Raw genomic sequence first — 16,956 nt, 5'->3', positions numbered from 1 at the left:
TAGAGATAACAGAATATTCCTGACAGCATTAACTGACGCCGTCAGCGTGCCAGGCACGTGCCTGCGCGTGGCCGGCGCGTGGGGGCGCGTGGCCGGCGCGTGGGGGCGCGTGCGACGGTGAAAAATTATTTTTAAAATATGGGGATGTTCATGAGGTTGAGTAGATCACGTTGGTGTATTCATACACCCCATTTGAGCATTGTATGAGAAGTTATTTCTTGAGTTTGGTTATGTGCTTTAAAATTAACGTTTTTGTAGTTGTTTCGCATATAGGTGAATCCTATCCCGAGGACGAGCGTGGTCACTCGAGGCAGGGGGGCTACGACCCTTCCACTTACCAGTGAGTGGGCTTTTGGTTTTCCGTATATAGCTATATACTTATATTTTTCCCAGAAAGTGATTTAAACGTTTATTAGTTATATGCCATTTGTTATGCATGGTTAGTTGCATATATATATGTACATGTATTGGTGCTGCGGACGCACAGGTAAGTGTCAGGTGAGTTGAGATTTATGTTTACAGTTAGTAGCGATTTGAGATGCATAGAGAGCTCATAACCTGCACCCCCGGTGTTAGTGCTCCTGCCTAGAGTTGGGCACAGTCCTTCACGTGATGTTCACCTCCCGCACCACACGCTCAGCTTGGATCCAAGTTAAGTGCACAGTCCTGTCGTACAGACCACTTTAGGTGGTTCCGACTCGTAGGTGACCCGTGATTATTCGCCCAGCCTTCACGTGATCGTAGCACTTGAGCGTATATATATGTTACACTCAGGCCTATCGTACAGACCACTTTAGGTGGTTCCGACTCGTGTGCAGGTCTAGTTAGTGAGATTGAGATTTGAGCTTTAGATTCAGCCGTACAGGTCACGTTAGGTGACTCCAGCTGACAGTTTATTTGATGTTGATGTGTTATTACCTGAGCACTTGCATTTCATTTTGAGGTTTTGGCATAGCATATTCTTGAGCATTGGTATATATATCTATATATCTATTTTCTGGGAAGTATACAGGTTTTACGGCGAGAGGTTAGAACTTATTTATTAAATGGTTTTCGAAAAGCTTTGTTTTTGCCCACTCACGCTTTTGTTTTGCGTCCCTCCAGGTTCTAGTTGGCTAGCACGTTTGGTGGTTTCCCTGAGGATCTTCCCGGCATATCTGACAGACGATCACCAGCGTAGGGCCACCTTCGGGTGTACTTTTGTTGTGTCATTTTCTCCCGGACTGCTTTAGGCTTTATGCTCTGAACTTAGCGTCACACTGGCTTGCACTTGTTGTTATTACTTTATGTAAGACTAGTTTTTATTTATTGGTATTATTATTTTATTAGTTTCTGCACTGTGCACATGGTTACGTCACTTCCATGTGACGGCCAGCATGCCCTGATCTCGATCGGGGTGTGTCAAAAGATATCTGCATTAGTTAAAATGAGGTAATCGTATTTAAACCCTATTGTTTTCTTTTCACCCACAGATGTAAAATTCCAACAAGCCTTTGGGTTCATTCTTTCCGATGGCCACTTCCATTTCATAATTTTCTTTCAAGGCTATTTTTCAGCGTCGATGCCACCATGACATCGTTCAACCGTATTGTCGACATCATGCACAACACATCTTATTTCATTAAAATAAATAAAGATTTGACAGGGTTGTGGTGATACACACACTAATTTTTTATTTTTTTATTTTTTTACGCTCTTGTTTTATCTTGTGTATTGTTTTTTTATTTGATTTATTTCATCTAATGGGAACACAAATAATAATAAATACTGTGAGGCTAAAAATAGTATGTGAAAATCAGCAATCTACGAAAACTTTTTCTCAAAGTGCACTTGGTTAGGGCTTGTTTGATATCTAGTTCACTTTCAGTTTCTAGTTTTAATATTTTTGTGCTTAAGCTATGAAAACAATATATGGAAAAAAAATATGGTGAAGAAGGATGGTGATAGGAAGGAGAAGAAACAAAGAAGGAGAAATGAATCTTAAAACTTAAAACAACACATAAAATGATTTTGGTTTTCATTTTGTGTGTCTCTCTTACATTATGTTTGGATGAGGGAAATAATTTTGGAATTTGGATAAAAGTCAAAATTTATAAATTGATATGCACAAATTCACTTGTTTGGATCCATAACTATAGAAATTTAGAATTTCCACATTGAAAAAAAACTTGAAATTTAAGACCTCCAATTCCTAAGTTTAAATTCCTTGTAAATATGTGTCATTTCTCAATTTCTATGATTGAGAGTTTAAAATAACAAATTTCGTATTCAATTCCATTTTAATTTTAGGTTAACCAAACAAGAAAATTCACAAATTTTAGAAAATAAAGTTCCGTCATTTCAATTTCCGTCAATTCCTTAATAATATTAAATTTCTTCATTCAAACTATGTTTCTACGTCTCTCACCATCCTTCATCCACAGTTCTATTTCTCTTATGTCTTCCATCTCCTTCTCCGCTATCTCTAACACAAAAATAACAAGAACGAAATGGTTATCAAATGAGTCTTTAGGTGGCATGGGTTTCAACCGAATCAGTAGCAAATGATTTTGGTTCGTCTCTCAGCATCCTTTTTGCCTCGATGAGTTCTTCCTTCCTCTAGTTCTTATTTATCTCAAATTCTAACCATCTTGTTCGCTCAGTACTTCTCTCACTTTCGACCGGTGACATAATTTAGAATTTTTGAGCCAGATGCTGGTCTTGAGTTTGTTGTGTTTTGTAGTTTCTCTAGAGGAGTTTTTTCAGTGTGCTTTCAGGGCTCTTGGTCTTTTTATTGGTTGTGAATCTCTTTGACTGAATCTTAGGATTTTGCCCCTCTCGTGAAACTTCTCATGGTTCACTTTTATGGGCTTGCTCTGTAGGAATTTCCCATGTCCCATGGCCCTTGGATATGGTCAAGTCGAAAATTACTTAAGACAAACTATTGGCAAGCAATACATATAATTGAGATAGGTCATTTACTTTTGCACTCAAGATCCTTACATGTACCATCTAGTGATTTATATCGAATATTGACTTTATGTGGAATCGAGTTGAAATTACCCATTGCAAGAATTAAAGCCCCAAAGAGCTCGTAGAGAAAGTGAAATAACCGAAGAGCTTCATATCCGATCGAATAAGAAAGCAAAAGGATCAAACAAGAAGGAAACAATCCCCAAAATATATATATATAATTTGGTCCACCTATATATTTTCTTCCAGATCTCTCCCAAACAAATATAAATTCCTTCAAAATCAACCTTCAAATCCCACTCTTGATGACTAAGGCCTTCTGAAATTTCATTATCTACTAAAGAGCTCATAGAGAGAGTAGAACTTGATTGGTTGTAATTAGAACACACTAACGATATAAATTCACTTCATTCCTATTCTTAGTCTATTTTGTTAGTAAACAATTTAGTGGCATGAGTTTTCCCATACCAACTTCTTACTTTTCCTATTCCTAGGCTATCTGATCACTTACTTCTCATTAAAACTTACTTTAAGTAAACATGCCCTTAATGAAACAAACAAACCTAAATCTACAACTACTAGAAAATCTAAATATTGTTTTATGCTAAAAGCTAACTTAAGAGATAACCTCGAAAATACAATGCGATTATGAAATTGTCATAACACATTCATATTTTGTCCCTCTCCAACATAAACAACCATAAGAAGAAGACAAAAAAACGATATTGCATCAACAAAGAAAGAATAAGCCTTCACACATATCCTATGGTAAAGACTAACTTGTACAACAATGTATGATACAATATAAAGGAATGTTTACAATCATTAAACGTTCTACCTTCTTTAACTCTCATTCCAACCATGTTGTGTTGCACCATGTTCTTAACTATTTTCTTTATTTTACGAGTCACTCCTTAAAGATTAAAATGGACCAAATCCAACAAATTAATTATGATATGAATACAAGTGGTATACCACGTGTCTTAATAGAAGTGATGAAAAATTTTATTTTTTAAGTTATTAACATTTTAACACGCATATTCTCATTCACCATTTATATAATAACACGTGATGTACAATTCTGTGCATCAGTCACATTGAAAAATATCTCCAAACACAGACGTTCGAAGTAAGACAAGGACTCCACCCTCCACTCTCTCATTGAAAAATATCTCCAAGCCCAGACGTTGGAAGTAAGACAAGGACTCCACCCTCCACTCTCTCGTTGAAAAATATCTCCAAGCGCAGACGTTCGAAGTAAGACAAGGACTCCACCCTCCACTCTCTCCGCTCTCACTCTCGGGCTTCGCTAGGGCTAGGCTAGGGTTTCTGAGAATTGGAATTGTAATTGGAATTGGGGCACAGAAACAGCAGCAGCAGCTGCAGAAGAATATGGCATCCACCTCCATTGCACTCTCGGCTCTCTCAATATCACCCTCTTCTACCTCTCAACCCCACAGAAACCCTAGCGCCTACTCTTCTGCCTCCCTTCCCCGCCATCTTCCCCCCTACAACCTATCTACCACATTTCTCGGCTCAAGGCTTTCCATTCGAATTCCGAATCTAAAGCACATGGCTTCCAAGCCTCGGACGGCCGTCGCCACCGTCCTCTTCAGCCTCCCAACAGCGTAAGTCTTCTTCTCCCAAATGGTGGTTTTGTAATTGGACCTAGATTAAAGCCCAGCCCATCTTAGTGGTACTGTACTGATTGTTTTGTTTTGCAGGAAGCCCGACAGGATTTCTACTGGGGAAAACTCCAAGTGAGTATATTCGTTTCATTTGATTGCATTTCTTGTGTTTCTTCTTTCTTGTGCGTGCCTATATGTTTCCATGTGAATGTGAGCAGTGAGTTATTTATTGAATTTTGGTGTTTAGATGGTCCGCTAGAGCGATAAAGTCGTTTGCTATGGCTGAATTGGAAGCAAGGAAGCTTAAATATCCCAATACAGGGACCGAAGCACTTTTCATGGGGATGCTGGTTGAGGGTTAGTCAGCTTCTTTCGAGCTCATTCTCGTCCGTATTTGTGCTTCCATTTTGTTTTATTTTTTATTGATTTTTTGTTATGAAATGTTAAAACGCTGGTAATTGCCCTGCCTTCGTAGAAGTGGTTCCTTTTGTAGATTACAAAACGGTTCTGTGTAAGTAATGTGTTTGCTAAGAGAAAGTGTGCCTGCACTTTAGCATTTCGAGAAGTATGAATGGCTTTGAACTTGTCACTGATGATTTTATGATTTGATGATGCTGCATCTTGGGTTTATGGAAAAACCACAGAGGAAACAATATTTGTATTTTCTGTCAAGGGAGTTGATTTTCCCACACCCTTTTTAGCCTCCCGCAAACCCATCTTTGTTTCTAACCATGATATTGAATCAGTTAAACTGAAACAACGAACATGATTAAATAAGGTTGTGTAGGAAGGGATAAAAGGGTGTGTGTTTATCATTTCCCTTTTTGAAAAGTGGTATGTTTGAAGTCTTTATTATGGTTCTTGTTATCTTTACAGAAACCAAGAGAGGAAAGTTTGTTCATTTTCAAATCATTAGTCTTATTTCTACTTGATCTTTAACAATTAACCTTTATCTGGATGAGCTTTGGTTCACTGGATCATAAGTTGTTTACTTTAAGAATCTTACCATGCTAAAGACTCACCTAGCAGCTCCTTCAGTGGCTTCCATGTGCCCTTGCCTCTTTGTCAACGTTTGTTTAGTGTTCTTTATTTTTTCTTGTTCATGTTAATCAGATATATTACTTTTGACTTCAGGAACTAGCCTAGCTGCAAAGTTTCTTAGAGCTAATGGAATCACGCTCTTCAAGGTTCGAGATGAAACTGTAAATTTACTTGGAAAATCAGACATGTACTATTTCAGCCCTGAGCATCCTCCATTAACTGAACCAGCTCAGAGGGCCCTTGACTGGGCTTTTGATCAGAAACTAAAATCAGGTTGGTAAATTTAGGTTCAGAAAATCTAGTGATGGTGATTTTGTGGTTCTTTGAAATCTAGGATTGTCATCAGTTTCCACCTTTCCCATGTAGGCATGTATGCTCTCCATGCATAATTGTTTGGTTGGCTAGTGCATTTTTATCCTCACTTGTTATTGAGATTGTCTTCTCTGATGCAGGAGAAAATGGGGAAATAACAGTAACTCATCTGCTTCTTGGGATTTGGTCTGAAAAAGAGTCGGCAGGTCACAAGATCTTGGCTTCCCTAGGTTTTGATGATGATAAAGCTACAGAGCTTTCCAAATTTGTAAGTTTTAAGCTGGATTTTCTTCTTGAGTAGTTTTTGTTTTAACGACTGCTAATATGGCTATTGTTTCATACAGATGGATAAGGATTATGATCGTAGCTTTAAATAAGGTATAAGGAAGCAAAAACGTCCCATTCTCCAAACAATTGCTTGCTGTCAAACCTTCGCCTACACAGCCTCGAAAAGATATCGCTTCCTGGTGCTTTTGGTTCAGGAAGTTCCTCTGCATATGGTGTGTTTCAGGATGGAGATTCGCAAACAATTGTTCGTTGATATAAATTTTGTATTCGTTGTATTACCGAATTCATGGAATTCAAAAATTCCATGCAGCAGTAACATGGCGCGTAATTGACTCTTACTTGCAAGAAAGAAAAGAAAAATGATTCACTTGTTTCTATTTCATTAGTTTTTACCTTGCCTTGCTAAGCATTCAGCCGCTTTCCAACATCTGATGTATTGACGCTTTCATTGTATTATAAGACCAAGAGTTGAAACATTCATTGAACTCGTACAATGATTTTCGAGGTATGGATGTTTATCCTTGGAATACATTGTGGCGTCGTTTATTCTTGTATTCTGTAATTTGAGATATGTGGCAGGTTCCAGGTCGGTTAAAGAAACAGCTGTTTCTAAGTGCATAAACTCAAAGAGGTTCTAAGTGCGTACGCTGACGGTCAAATTATCACGTCTTGTTTTGGCCTTTTGGGGTAGTAGTAATCTGATGGCTCGTGCATAATCTGCTACAAAATTAGTTTCACTGAATGTAGCGAGGAAGAGAGAGAAAGTAGTGAAACGCTAGAAATAAAAAAAATTATAAATGCACAGAGTTGCTCCTTGGATCATTCTTTCTATGTTTCTCAGTTACATTTGATCTGCCACGGTGGTGGTGGTGCATGATGAAGAGTCACTTGCCACCGGAGAGGACGCAAAATGGGGACAAAACTTGTCCATTGAAAGAAATTCTTAGTTGTGATAAATCTTATCGACGGTAATGCCAACCCTAGTTGGAGATTATCTTCTTTGTTGAATGATATCTCACACTTTTACACAGTTTTACCAGTCACTAGTCACCCATTTGGTCGCATGTGTACTTGATACTCATGGCCCCATTTTAAACAATCTTTTTTATATGTGTACCATAACTTCCCATACAACAACATACTTAGGACTTGTCAAGTTAGCTAAATCAGTGTGTTTCATTATCTGCACTTAAGTTCAAATTTCATTGTTTGTCCTTTAAATAAATTTAGTTTAATATTTTTACCGCTTGCATTTAAACCTCCCAAGGGGAGCCAATTAGTAATTTGAGCATGCAATCAATAATGTAGGAGAGGAAAAAGAGTGCAAAAACTAATTTTCTAATTATACCATGTGTTTTGCACATAGTCCACATGCATGGTAATAAAACCAACAAATGTCATTGCATGAGTAATTTTGCCACTAGGTGTAATCTCAGGTGCAAATTTTTTATGGAGTTTAAACGAAAATCGTGATGTTAGCCTTGACGTTCTGGTGGAGCTTGATTCTTTTATACCCACCTCCTCCTTCTCCTCCTCCTTGTGCGCGGCTGTTTATGCCTTTAATTTATTTTTCTCTTTTCGCTTTTCCTTTTTCTTTTGCTTTTATCTAATTTCAACCATGATTGATAGGCTGATCGCTAAGCATTTGAAAAAAAAGGGAAACCAAAATGCATACTTGCAGCGAAGAACCGGTAGATCAAAATTCCTATCAAAGTGCTCCTGGACTCACTTTTTTCATAAAAGAATCTGCAAAATTAATTTTTCTAAAAAAGAAGAGAAAATATACTATGTCTAAAAGTAGGAGCCCTCTAAAGAGGAGAATTTGCTACCTAGTGGCCAAGATAAAAAAGAACATTATCATCTGCCCTTCTATAGTGTATATGCTTTAAGCTACAACAAAAAATACTCACTGAGCATTGGGAATCCCACTTAGTGCCTTCTCATTTTACATGTTAGCATAAGGCTGGTTGAAAATTTGATATGCTAGCTACGAGAAAATTATCATCTTCCCTTTTCTGTGACTAGCTGCTAGAAACTTTTTTTATTATCGAGAACAAAAATCATCAAGTGGTATGCCAATCTACATGTTATAACAAATGTGGACAACAAAACTGATATGTTCCACATCTGGTATATTTTATTAAAAACAAAATTCACGTGGTACAATTAGTATCATTGGAACGCCAAGCGATCAAGTGGTTACTACCGCAACTGCTACCACAAAAAATAACCCACCTTCTTGGCTGCAGTTGCAATCTCCCAACCCCTCTGATTGTCACCACCGCTTGCACCAAATGACCACCACCAAAAATTGACTTCTTGTCTTGAAGGCTCGACCAGCAACCCTATCGCCGCCGCCACCATGAGAATCTGTCACATCAGTTTTCTTCTTCTGGATCTAGAACTAAGAACTCGTTTGAACGTACTTTTAAAGTGACTAAAAGCGTTTTTGGTGAAAATGTTTTTAGAACCAATCATTAGTAAAAATGAAAGTAAATTATGGAAAAACACTTAAAGTATAGACTAAATTTTGAGGTTTGTTATTGAGTACATTGTGGATGCAAATTTCCATCTTCTTCTTGGACAAATTTGCACCTACAAAACAAATAATACCTTAGGTCAAGGCCAAGAGCCTCACGCGCCCACGATGAATGTGGGGGGGGGGGGGGGGGGTGCTTTGGCCAAAGAATCTCCGATGCCAAAGTTAGAATTTTGAGGGAAAAGTGTTTGGAGAATTTTGCAAGAGAGTTGGAATTGAGTTTTGGAGAAAATGAGGTAGTATTTATAGGGGTATGGCCAGCCCCTTTGGGAGGATGGGGACCAGCCACTTGAATGGTTTGGGTGTGATTCATAATTTGTTAGCTAATTAGTAAATTAATTGAGCAATAAATCAATTAATTAGCTAATTAATATAATTTGAAATGAATGATTTTGGGTTACCTTGTGGAGAAGATTTGATGAGGATGGATGAAATAGGTTTTGAATAATTACCTATTTTGAGCACTTTTGACCTTAATTGAGTCATGATTGTCCACTGCTCGCACGTAAGAGTTTCGGTATTCCTCGAGAGTGATTTTGTCCTTTTTACCCTAGAATCCACCCGTCGCCTCCATATTTTTCTTGATTATTTTTGGCTCCACAAATGTCCCCACACCTGTTGGCCTGCTCGCAAGAAAGGGCAGTAGGTGTAAAGATCTTCTTGCTTTAGAAAACGTAGGATTGTTTCCTATTTTGATGTAGATTCTTTCTTTAATTGGAAATTAGATCCTTCTAGGAAAGGGAAATAAATCACTTCTAAAGTCTATTTAAGTCCACCTTAAGTAGATGATTAAATCAACTTTAGAGAGCAATTTATTCTACCCTACTAGAGAAAGAAAGCTAGAGGATATTTGTTCCTCCTCCCCTAGCAATCTTTTACAATTGCCCATGCAAAGGACCGTCTTTTGTTGCTTTCTTCGTCTTCTCCGCGCCACTTAATTTTCCTTGTCTTCTTCTTGGATAATGCTACCACGGGGCAACCGTCGAGGTGGTGCAGTATGACGGTTAGCAGGGGCCAGGAGTTGGCTAAGCATGGGTCGAGGAAGTGTTGTGGCAGGGACCATTGCTTGGCCTGCTCAGCTTGGCTAGAGCCAAGGGCAGTTTGTGTGGCTTGGGTCGCGAATTAAGGTGCTGAGGTGAAGTGCTAGGCGAGCCACATGGCTCATGTCCTTTGGGCTCTTGGTCCTGACGCAGGCCAGGTCGGTGATTGAGAGAAATGAGGAGGTCATGGGTTTTATAGGCTGCTGGAATGTTGGGCATGCAGGTCTCATGGTTGCTGGTCCAAGAGAAAAAAATGAAGGAAAAACCAGTATAGGTTGAGCTCCCCTATTGAGTACCGTGAATGGCGTTGGCTGCTTAATCCTTTTTGTCGGGAGAAAAGTGGGCTGCTCTCGAGAGAGGAGGTAAAGAGGATCAAGGCGAATACATTGGCTCATTTGATCGTTGTCGTGGAGCCTACTATGAATGAAGGTGGAAAGAAGAGATCTTCCCCTCTTGCTAAAAAGATGCCGGTTAAGAAAGAACTGAAGACTTCATCCGCTACTCGTAAGGGTCCGCCTGTTGCCGAGAAGCCTGTGATTGACATGACTTCTTCCAATGGAAAGAAAAATGAGGCTGCTAGATCTGAGCCTGTGGTGCATGCCATGTCGAGAATGGCTAGTACGATTGCTGATAGGATTGCTCAGCGTAGAGGTTTTGTCATGTTCCAATGCCGAAGTCTGTACCAAGACGTTCGTTGGGAGTTAAGTCTGGTTCACATTTAGAGAGGCTTGCTATTTATGAAGAGTGATAATATGGACTCTACTGCTAAAGTGGCGCAAGGTCCACTCCTCCTGTTGCTGAAATTGATTTGCCTGTTGGGAATGAGGAGACTGCTCACGTGGGCAGCTGTGAGAAATCCATTAAGCTTGCTTCTGGGGAGGCTGCTGAGATCTATGCGTTTTTTAAACTAGATCTGCTTGAAGACATGGATGTTTGTGCCAAGTTTGTCGATGGCGTTACAAGGGTTGTTTGCCCAAGTTCCTTTGCGAAGCATATGACCGAGTATAAGAAGATTGCTCTACTTGCCATGATGCAGAAGATGACTATTTTGGCAGCCGAGTCTATGCTCATTAACCAAAAGGATACCAAGGCTGCCAAGGAGATGGCAAAAACTGTGGCAGCCGAAGCTTATTATTCTGCCGAAAAGATCAAGAGGTTGGAATCTAAGCTCGTCTCTTTGAAGAGGTCTAATATCTCTGCCCCCACGTCTCTGCAGCTTGAGACCGCTCGCCAATAGATCGTTGACTTGAAGACTAGGCTTGACGCAATCCAAGTTAAGTATGAAAGTGTAGAGAAGGAGATCGGATGTTATAGACCACATATTCAAGATCTTAAGCGTGCCATTTCTGAGCTTTGTTCTGCTGCTTATAACCAAGTGATCCATTTCAAGAAAATCGTTGATAGGCTTGAACCCCAGGTGTTAGAACTCCAAGGTGTGCTGAAGATCAACGAAAGTTTGAAGAAATAAGTGGATGAGCTGTCGCGCATCTGTGTTGGTGTGCTCGAAGAGAACGAGCTGCTGAAAGGTGAGAAGGCTGGGCTCAAGGCTTCACTTGTTCAGAGTCATGCCGATTTCTACAAGCTGGGTTATGTAGATTATCTCTTTGGTAGGTTGTCTGGCTTTAGTTTGCTGGGAAAGACTTCGAAACCTTTTCTATTTCTCAGGAAGACTTGTTTACCTTTACTTTTGAGGCTTCCATTGGTAAAGTAGTCGAAGAAGTTGGTGCCGAGGTTGGGGCAGTAAAGGATAAAGTGTTGGATGGTGCCGCTGCTGCTAAAAGTGTGGCGACCGAGTAGTCGCGGAGCGTCCAAGCTGCTAAGGAGTAGTCTTCTATGTAGTCTTTAAGACTTTCTTTATTTTCCTTGTTGCTTTTGCTTTGCTTGAACTCCTTCGGTCTTTGCTAGTCGTTTATCAATTTTGCTCGAAAATTTAATAAACTTGCTTCCTTCGTTTTTCTCCATCTTCGCTTCTTTTGTTCATGCCCTAACCTTTAGACTTTATAGACCAATGGCAAGCGTGCTACTTTTCTATAAGCAGACAGACGGCGTAGCCTATCCAGCCGTAGATGTTGGTGTAGAACTTTACAAAGTTGTTAGCCATATGGTCGGTAGCCGAATGTCTTACTTACCAAAGCAGACAAGTCTGCGTGACCACTAGGTTGCTAACCTTGGCTTTCTCCAATTCCATAAGTTGCGTAGCAAGTATCACAACACTTTAGGACTTGGTGTAGGTTGTTCCGCACTTAGCAGAGGTGAAGCTTATCAACTACGTAGCTTGTCGCCAATGAATAAAACTTCGTATATGCATGCTAGCTTGTTTAACCTTTCACAAGAATGTGTGGTTGTATAAGTCTAGCGCGGCTTTACTGCTCGAATGGTAAGCCGTAGGCAGTCTTTCAAAAACCGTAGGCTACCTTAGTCTACTCAGTAGCAGCTTTAGGGTTCCAGGGCAACCGTCCATAGAGCGTACTGCGTAATGTGCCTCATCTGTTTCTGAGGCCTAGTTCTCCACGGATTAGGCCAAGAGACCCAAAATCCTTTAGTTAGCTAATCCTTGAAAAAGACCTTTATGGCTATTTCTAGGAATCTCGACGCAAGCCATCGTGCACCTAGTTATACCAGGGCAGCTAGGCTCATCCACGTCTGGATATTCGGAGTGTAAGTTTATCATCTTGCCTTAGAGAGTATACCCATATGGGTGTCGGGGAATTGGTTTACCCTCTCACACTGGAGAGCAATTAGTTTATCCTTTCGCACTAGAGAGCATGTTTGGTCCTTCAAGGGGCGCAATTTCTGCATTAAGTCCTTAAGAAGGGCGTGATCTTCTTTTGAAGTGCAAGAATGATCAGTTGTTGTAACCATGCAGCCGAGCCAAGTTATAGATTACTTCTAAATTCCTCATTGAAAAATGAGTGAAATGAACGAGAACTTAGCTGTAAGGTAAGAACTGCATAATAACTGGATGGTCCTCAGCTTGGGAGGTGGTGCCCGTCTAGCTACTTAAGTCTTCGAGCTTTGATGTGGCAGGAGGTCACACATGGTACTTCCTCAGATTATAAATGTTCCACTGCTTTTCGATCTCTTTGTCGTTTATAGTGGTGAGGGTGTAACTACCCTTGCCGCCTACTTTGCTGATCTTGTACGGACCTTCCCAGATGAGATCCATCTTTTTAGAGCCTTCTTTACAAGGCAGTGATGAAGGCTTTTCTTAAGACTAGATCTCTGGGTTGGAACAACTGGATCTTGGCCTTTTTGTTGTAGCTGGAAATGAGTTGCTACTAATAGGCTGCGATGTAGGTGATGGTCTGCTTGCGCTTCTCCACTGCCAGATCTAAGCATGTGGCCATCTCCTTACTATTCTGCTCAATGCCTAGCAATAGAGTGCTGATACTTGGCATGGTGACATTTGGGAAAAATGATTGCTTCTGAACGAAATGCCAAAGAGAAAGAAATCTCATTGGTGGCTTGTTATTTGGTCGTGCGATATGCCCATAAACATCTAGGGAGTTTGTCTGGCCACTTTCCTTTCTTTTTGGAGAAGGATTTCTTGAGGCAGTCGAGAATCGTTTTACTGGATGCTTCAGTCTCCCCATTGCCTTGGGGATATCTCAGTGTGGACATGTGCTGCTTGATGTTATACTTTTGGAAGAACTTCGTCAAATCTTTGCCCATTAATTACGAGATGTTGTCGGTGACGATGAATTGGGGATACCAAATTGGCAAATAATGTTCCTCCATATGAAGCGCTATATGTCCTCTTGAGTCATCATTGTCATGGGCTTTACTTCTACTCATTTGGTGAAGTAATCGGTTGCCACGATCATCATGCCTTTGCCCACAGTAGTGGGCAGCATTGGCCCTACCAAGTCGATTACCCACTGCATGAATGGCCAAAGACTCATCTGTGGGTGTAGCTCGCTGGCAGGCAATATTGGTACCAGCTTGTAGAGTTGGCAACGATCGCACTTTTGCACTAACTTATTAACGTCTTGATGCATGGTAGGCCAGTAGCAGCTTGTATTAACAGCCCTCTGGGCTAAGGATCAGACTCCAGAGTGATTTCCATAAACGTCTTCGTGGATTAAGCTTAGAACCATTAAGTCGTCGAGAGGCGCTAGGCAGCGAAGATGTGGTCCAGTGTAGGATCTTCGGGCAACAATGCTATGATACTTTGGCTGCCAGTTCTTCTTCTATGTTTGGCTTGTCTAAATATTCCATCGGGATAGAGCAATTCAGTTGGTGGTTGAGGGTGGAGCCTAGGCCGACTAGTGCGTCTGCGTGGGCGTTGTCTGCCCTTAAAACTTGAGTAAGGGTGTAAGTCTGAAATGCCTCAAGCTGCTTGCGTACTTTTTCTAAGTATTGCGCCATCTTTGGATGTTTTGCCGTGTACCCCCCAGTGCTCTAGTTGGTGATCAGCTAGGAATCGGAATGAATTGTAAGCTTTTTCACTGCCAAGTTTTTTGCCATTCAAAGGCCTGCTAGTAGGGCTTCGTACTCTGCTTCGCTGTTGGATGCGTTGAAGCCTAAAGTATTCGCCTGCTCGAGCATCAAACCGTCTGGGGTGACAAGGACCATGCCTGCTTCCGAGCCTTTGTAATTGGATGCGTCGTCGACATGCAAATGCTAGAAGTCTCCATCGGGCGAAGCAGGTGTGGCTAGGGTGTGCTCGGCTGCCTCCGGAGTGTCGTTGGGTCGCTATGTTGCGTCGCCTAGGCTAGGTGTGAAGATGCGGTAGGGAGCTATGGAGCTAGGGCCATGATACACGTAGTAAGAGATGCTCAACTGTTGGTATCGGGCCGCTCTAAAGCTGAATTATGAAGCAAGGTCGGCTTAGGCCATATGACGCGTAGCAGAAGTGATGTTCAACTTGCTAGTATATGTTACTCCTATGTAGAATTTTCTTGGGTGAAGAGGATAAAACTTGCTTCTGAGTGTCCTTGTAACATCCCAAATCGTCCAGGGGAGTGGATCATGTAAGCCTTATATATATATATATATATATATATATATATATATATATATATATATATATATATATATATATATATATATTCTAATCTCTACCTAGCACGAGGCATTTTGGGAACTCATTAGCTTCGGATTCCATCGGAACTCCGAAGTTAAGCAAGTAGTGCGCGAAAGCAATCTCATGATGGGTGATCCACTGGGAAGTTCTCGTGTGAGTTCCCAGAAACAAAACCGTGAGGGCGTGGTTGGGGTTCAAAGCGGACAGTATCGTGCTACGACGGAGTCACGCCTGGGATGTGGTGGGGGCCCAGGCTAGGATGTGACAATTTGGTATTAGAACCAATCCCTAGCCGGAAGTGTGCCGACGAGGACGTCGGGCCCCTAAGACCACCTCCAATGGTGGGCTAAATGCTAAATTCCCCCCCCCCCCCCAAACCATCTCCAACCCATGCTAAAACATTGGGCTAAATGCTAAATGTTAAAGCTGGGCCAAATACCCCGCAGAATTCCCCCCCACCGTGCGACTGGACTTGTTGGCCATTGGGCCAGTCTTGGCCCGTTCACGCTCTAATGCGCCCTACTTGCAACTCCTGCAATTCATTCCCGACAAGGGTGGGCCCCGCTGTCAGCAGTTTATCGACCACCCAATGCAATCTAACGGCTACATTTTCAATCCGATGGCTGGTTTTCACGTACCGTTGGTTGATCCAACGGCCCAGATTCAAATTTGATTTTTTTAAATATGTTATTTTAAAATATATTGAATCCAACGGCTAAGATCGAATATAATCAAATCTAACGGTAAAAAAAAAAAAAAAGATCTAACAGCCCAAATTTAAATCCAACGGCTAAAATAATTTTAAAAAATTATTTAACTCAAAATTCACCTAAAAACTCAATAAATACATATGTATTTGTTCAAACATCCACACAAAACTCAATTTTCTCTTACAATTCTTCCAATTTATCTTTCTACCATTTCCAAATTGTTTAACATGGCAAGAGAGCATATTAGCGGTCGTAATTGGAGTTGTGAGGAAAATGTTGCTCTATGCTTGACATGTTCTGTTAGCGAAGATGGTGCAGTTAGCATAAATCAAAATAAGAAGGTTTTGTGGGATAAAATCATTGCAAAGTTTCAAGAAAACTACAATGACGGCGGGCGGGATGGTGGTGGTGTTTATGATCGGTGGAAGACTATCAAAAAAGCATGCAATTTATGAAAGGGAAGCTTGGAGAGAGCTGTGGTTGGCATGGCTAATGGAAGGAGCGCCACAGAAATTGTGAGTTTTGTTCTTGATATTTTATTTGTCATGTACATAATATTATGTTGCAACTCATTATTTTTATGTATTTTTTGCATAGGGTGACAAAGCAATGGAAATTTATAACACAAGAGTAACACCAAAAAATCAAGTTTTTAAGTTGCAACATGCTTGGGACGTCCTCAAGGATTGCCCGAGGTGGGGAACCGATGTGGACCAACAATGGGGAAGATTATTTCAACGTGAAGCTGCACAGACAAATGACAGAGATGAAGGTGTCGATGAAATGACCCCATCTCCTTCTTTTGCAAGGCCCTTGGGAAGAGATAAGCAAAAGGAAGCAAAGAGAAAAGGGAAGTCCCAAGATCTGATGAGTGGACACTTTGATACCGGAATTGCAAAATTGAACGAAACTCATAACGCTCGCCAAGAAGAAGCGGCCCAAATGCGTTTGCAAATGAAGGAAATCTCGGATAGGGAGGAAAATAGGTTTGAAATTGAATTCATGATGAAGGACCTTAGCAAATACACTCCAGAGAGGAAGAAGTTCTTACGTGGTAAGCAAAAGGAAATTATGCGAAAGTCTACCTCAAGGAGTATGTTTCAAGATGATGAATCCTCTGAACCCTATATCCCAACATTTCAACGAAGTCCATCACCAAGTGAAGATGGTGGATATGATTGTTAAGTTTATGTAGTGTATGAATTATGTGCTTTATTAATTGTCGTTTGTATTAAATTTATGTAGTTTATTAATTATGTGGTTTATGAATTATCGATTGTATTAAGTTTATGTGGTTTATGTACTTTATTAAATTTTTGTCTTATTAATTATCCAATAATTTATGTCTTATTATTCCACACTTTGATGTAGAATAGATGCCTTCAATAATTCAACCTCCATTCAATAATTTATCCAACGT

General features: G+C 40.5%; 1 protein-coding gene across 1 annotated transcript; it reads left to right on the top strand.

Moving 5' to 3' along the window:
* Window positions 1-4,133: 4,133 nt before the first annotated feature.
* Window positions 4,134-6,701, top strand: LOC137747397 (ATP-dependent Clp protease ATP-binding subunit CLPT1, chloroplastic-like). The gene is made up of 6 exons (XM_068487502.1): window positions 4,134-4,580; window positions 4,677-4,712; window positions 4,828-4,937; window positions 5,715-5,894; window positions 6,074-6,201; window positions 6,278-6,701. Exons 1-6 carry the CDS (start codon window positions 4,345-4,347, stop codon window positions 6,308-6,310), a joined length of 723 nt encoding a protein of 240 aa, XP_068343603.1. The 5' UTR covers window positions 4,134-4,344; the 3' UTR covers window positions 6,311-6,701.
* Window positions 6,702-16,956: the final 10,255 nt, after the last annotated feature.

This window comes from Pyrus communis, chromosome 10 (assembly GCF_963583255.1).
Source record: "Pyrus communis chromosome 10, drPyrComm1.1, whole genome shotgun sequence".
NCBI lineage: Eukaryota > Viridiplantae > Streptophyta > Magnoliopsida > Rosales > Rosaceae > Pyrus > Pyrus communis.
This window is presented reverse-complemented; position numbering and strand designations above follow the sequence as displayed.

Coding starts and splice junctions, on each gene's coding strand:
- LOC137747397 (XM_068487502.1), top strand. CDS start 4,345: ATGGCATCCACCTCCATTGCACTCTCGGCTCTCTCAATATCACCCTCT. Junction 4,713..4,827: donor TCTACTGGGGAAAACTCCAA/GTGAGTATATTC, acceptor TTTGGTGTTTAG/ATGGTCCGCTAGAGCGATAA. Junction 5,895..6,073: donor TGATCAGAAACTAAAATCAG/GTTGGTAAATTT, acceptor TCTCTGATGCAG/GAGAAAATGGGGAAATAACA.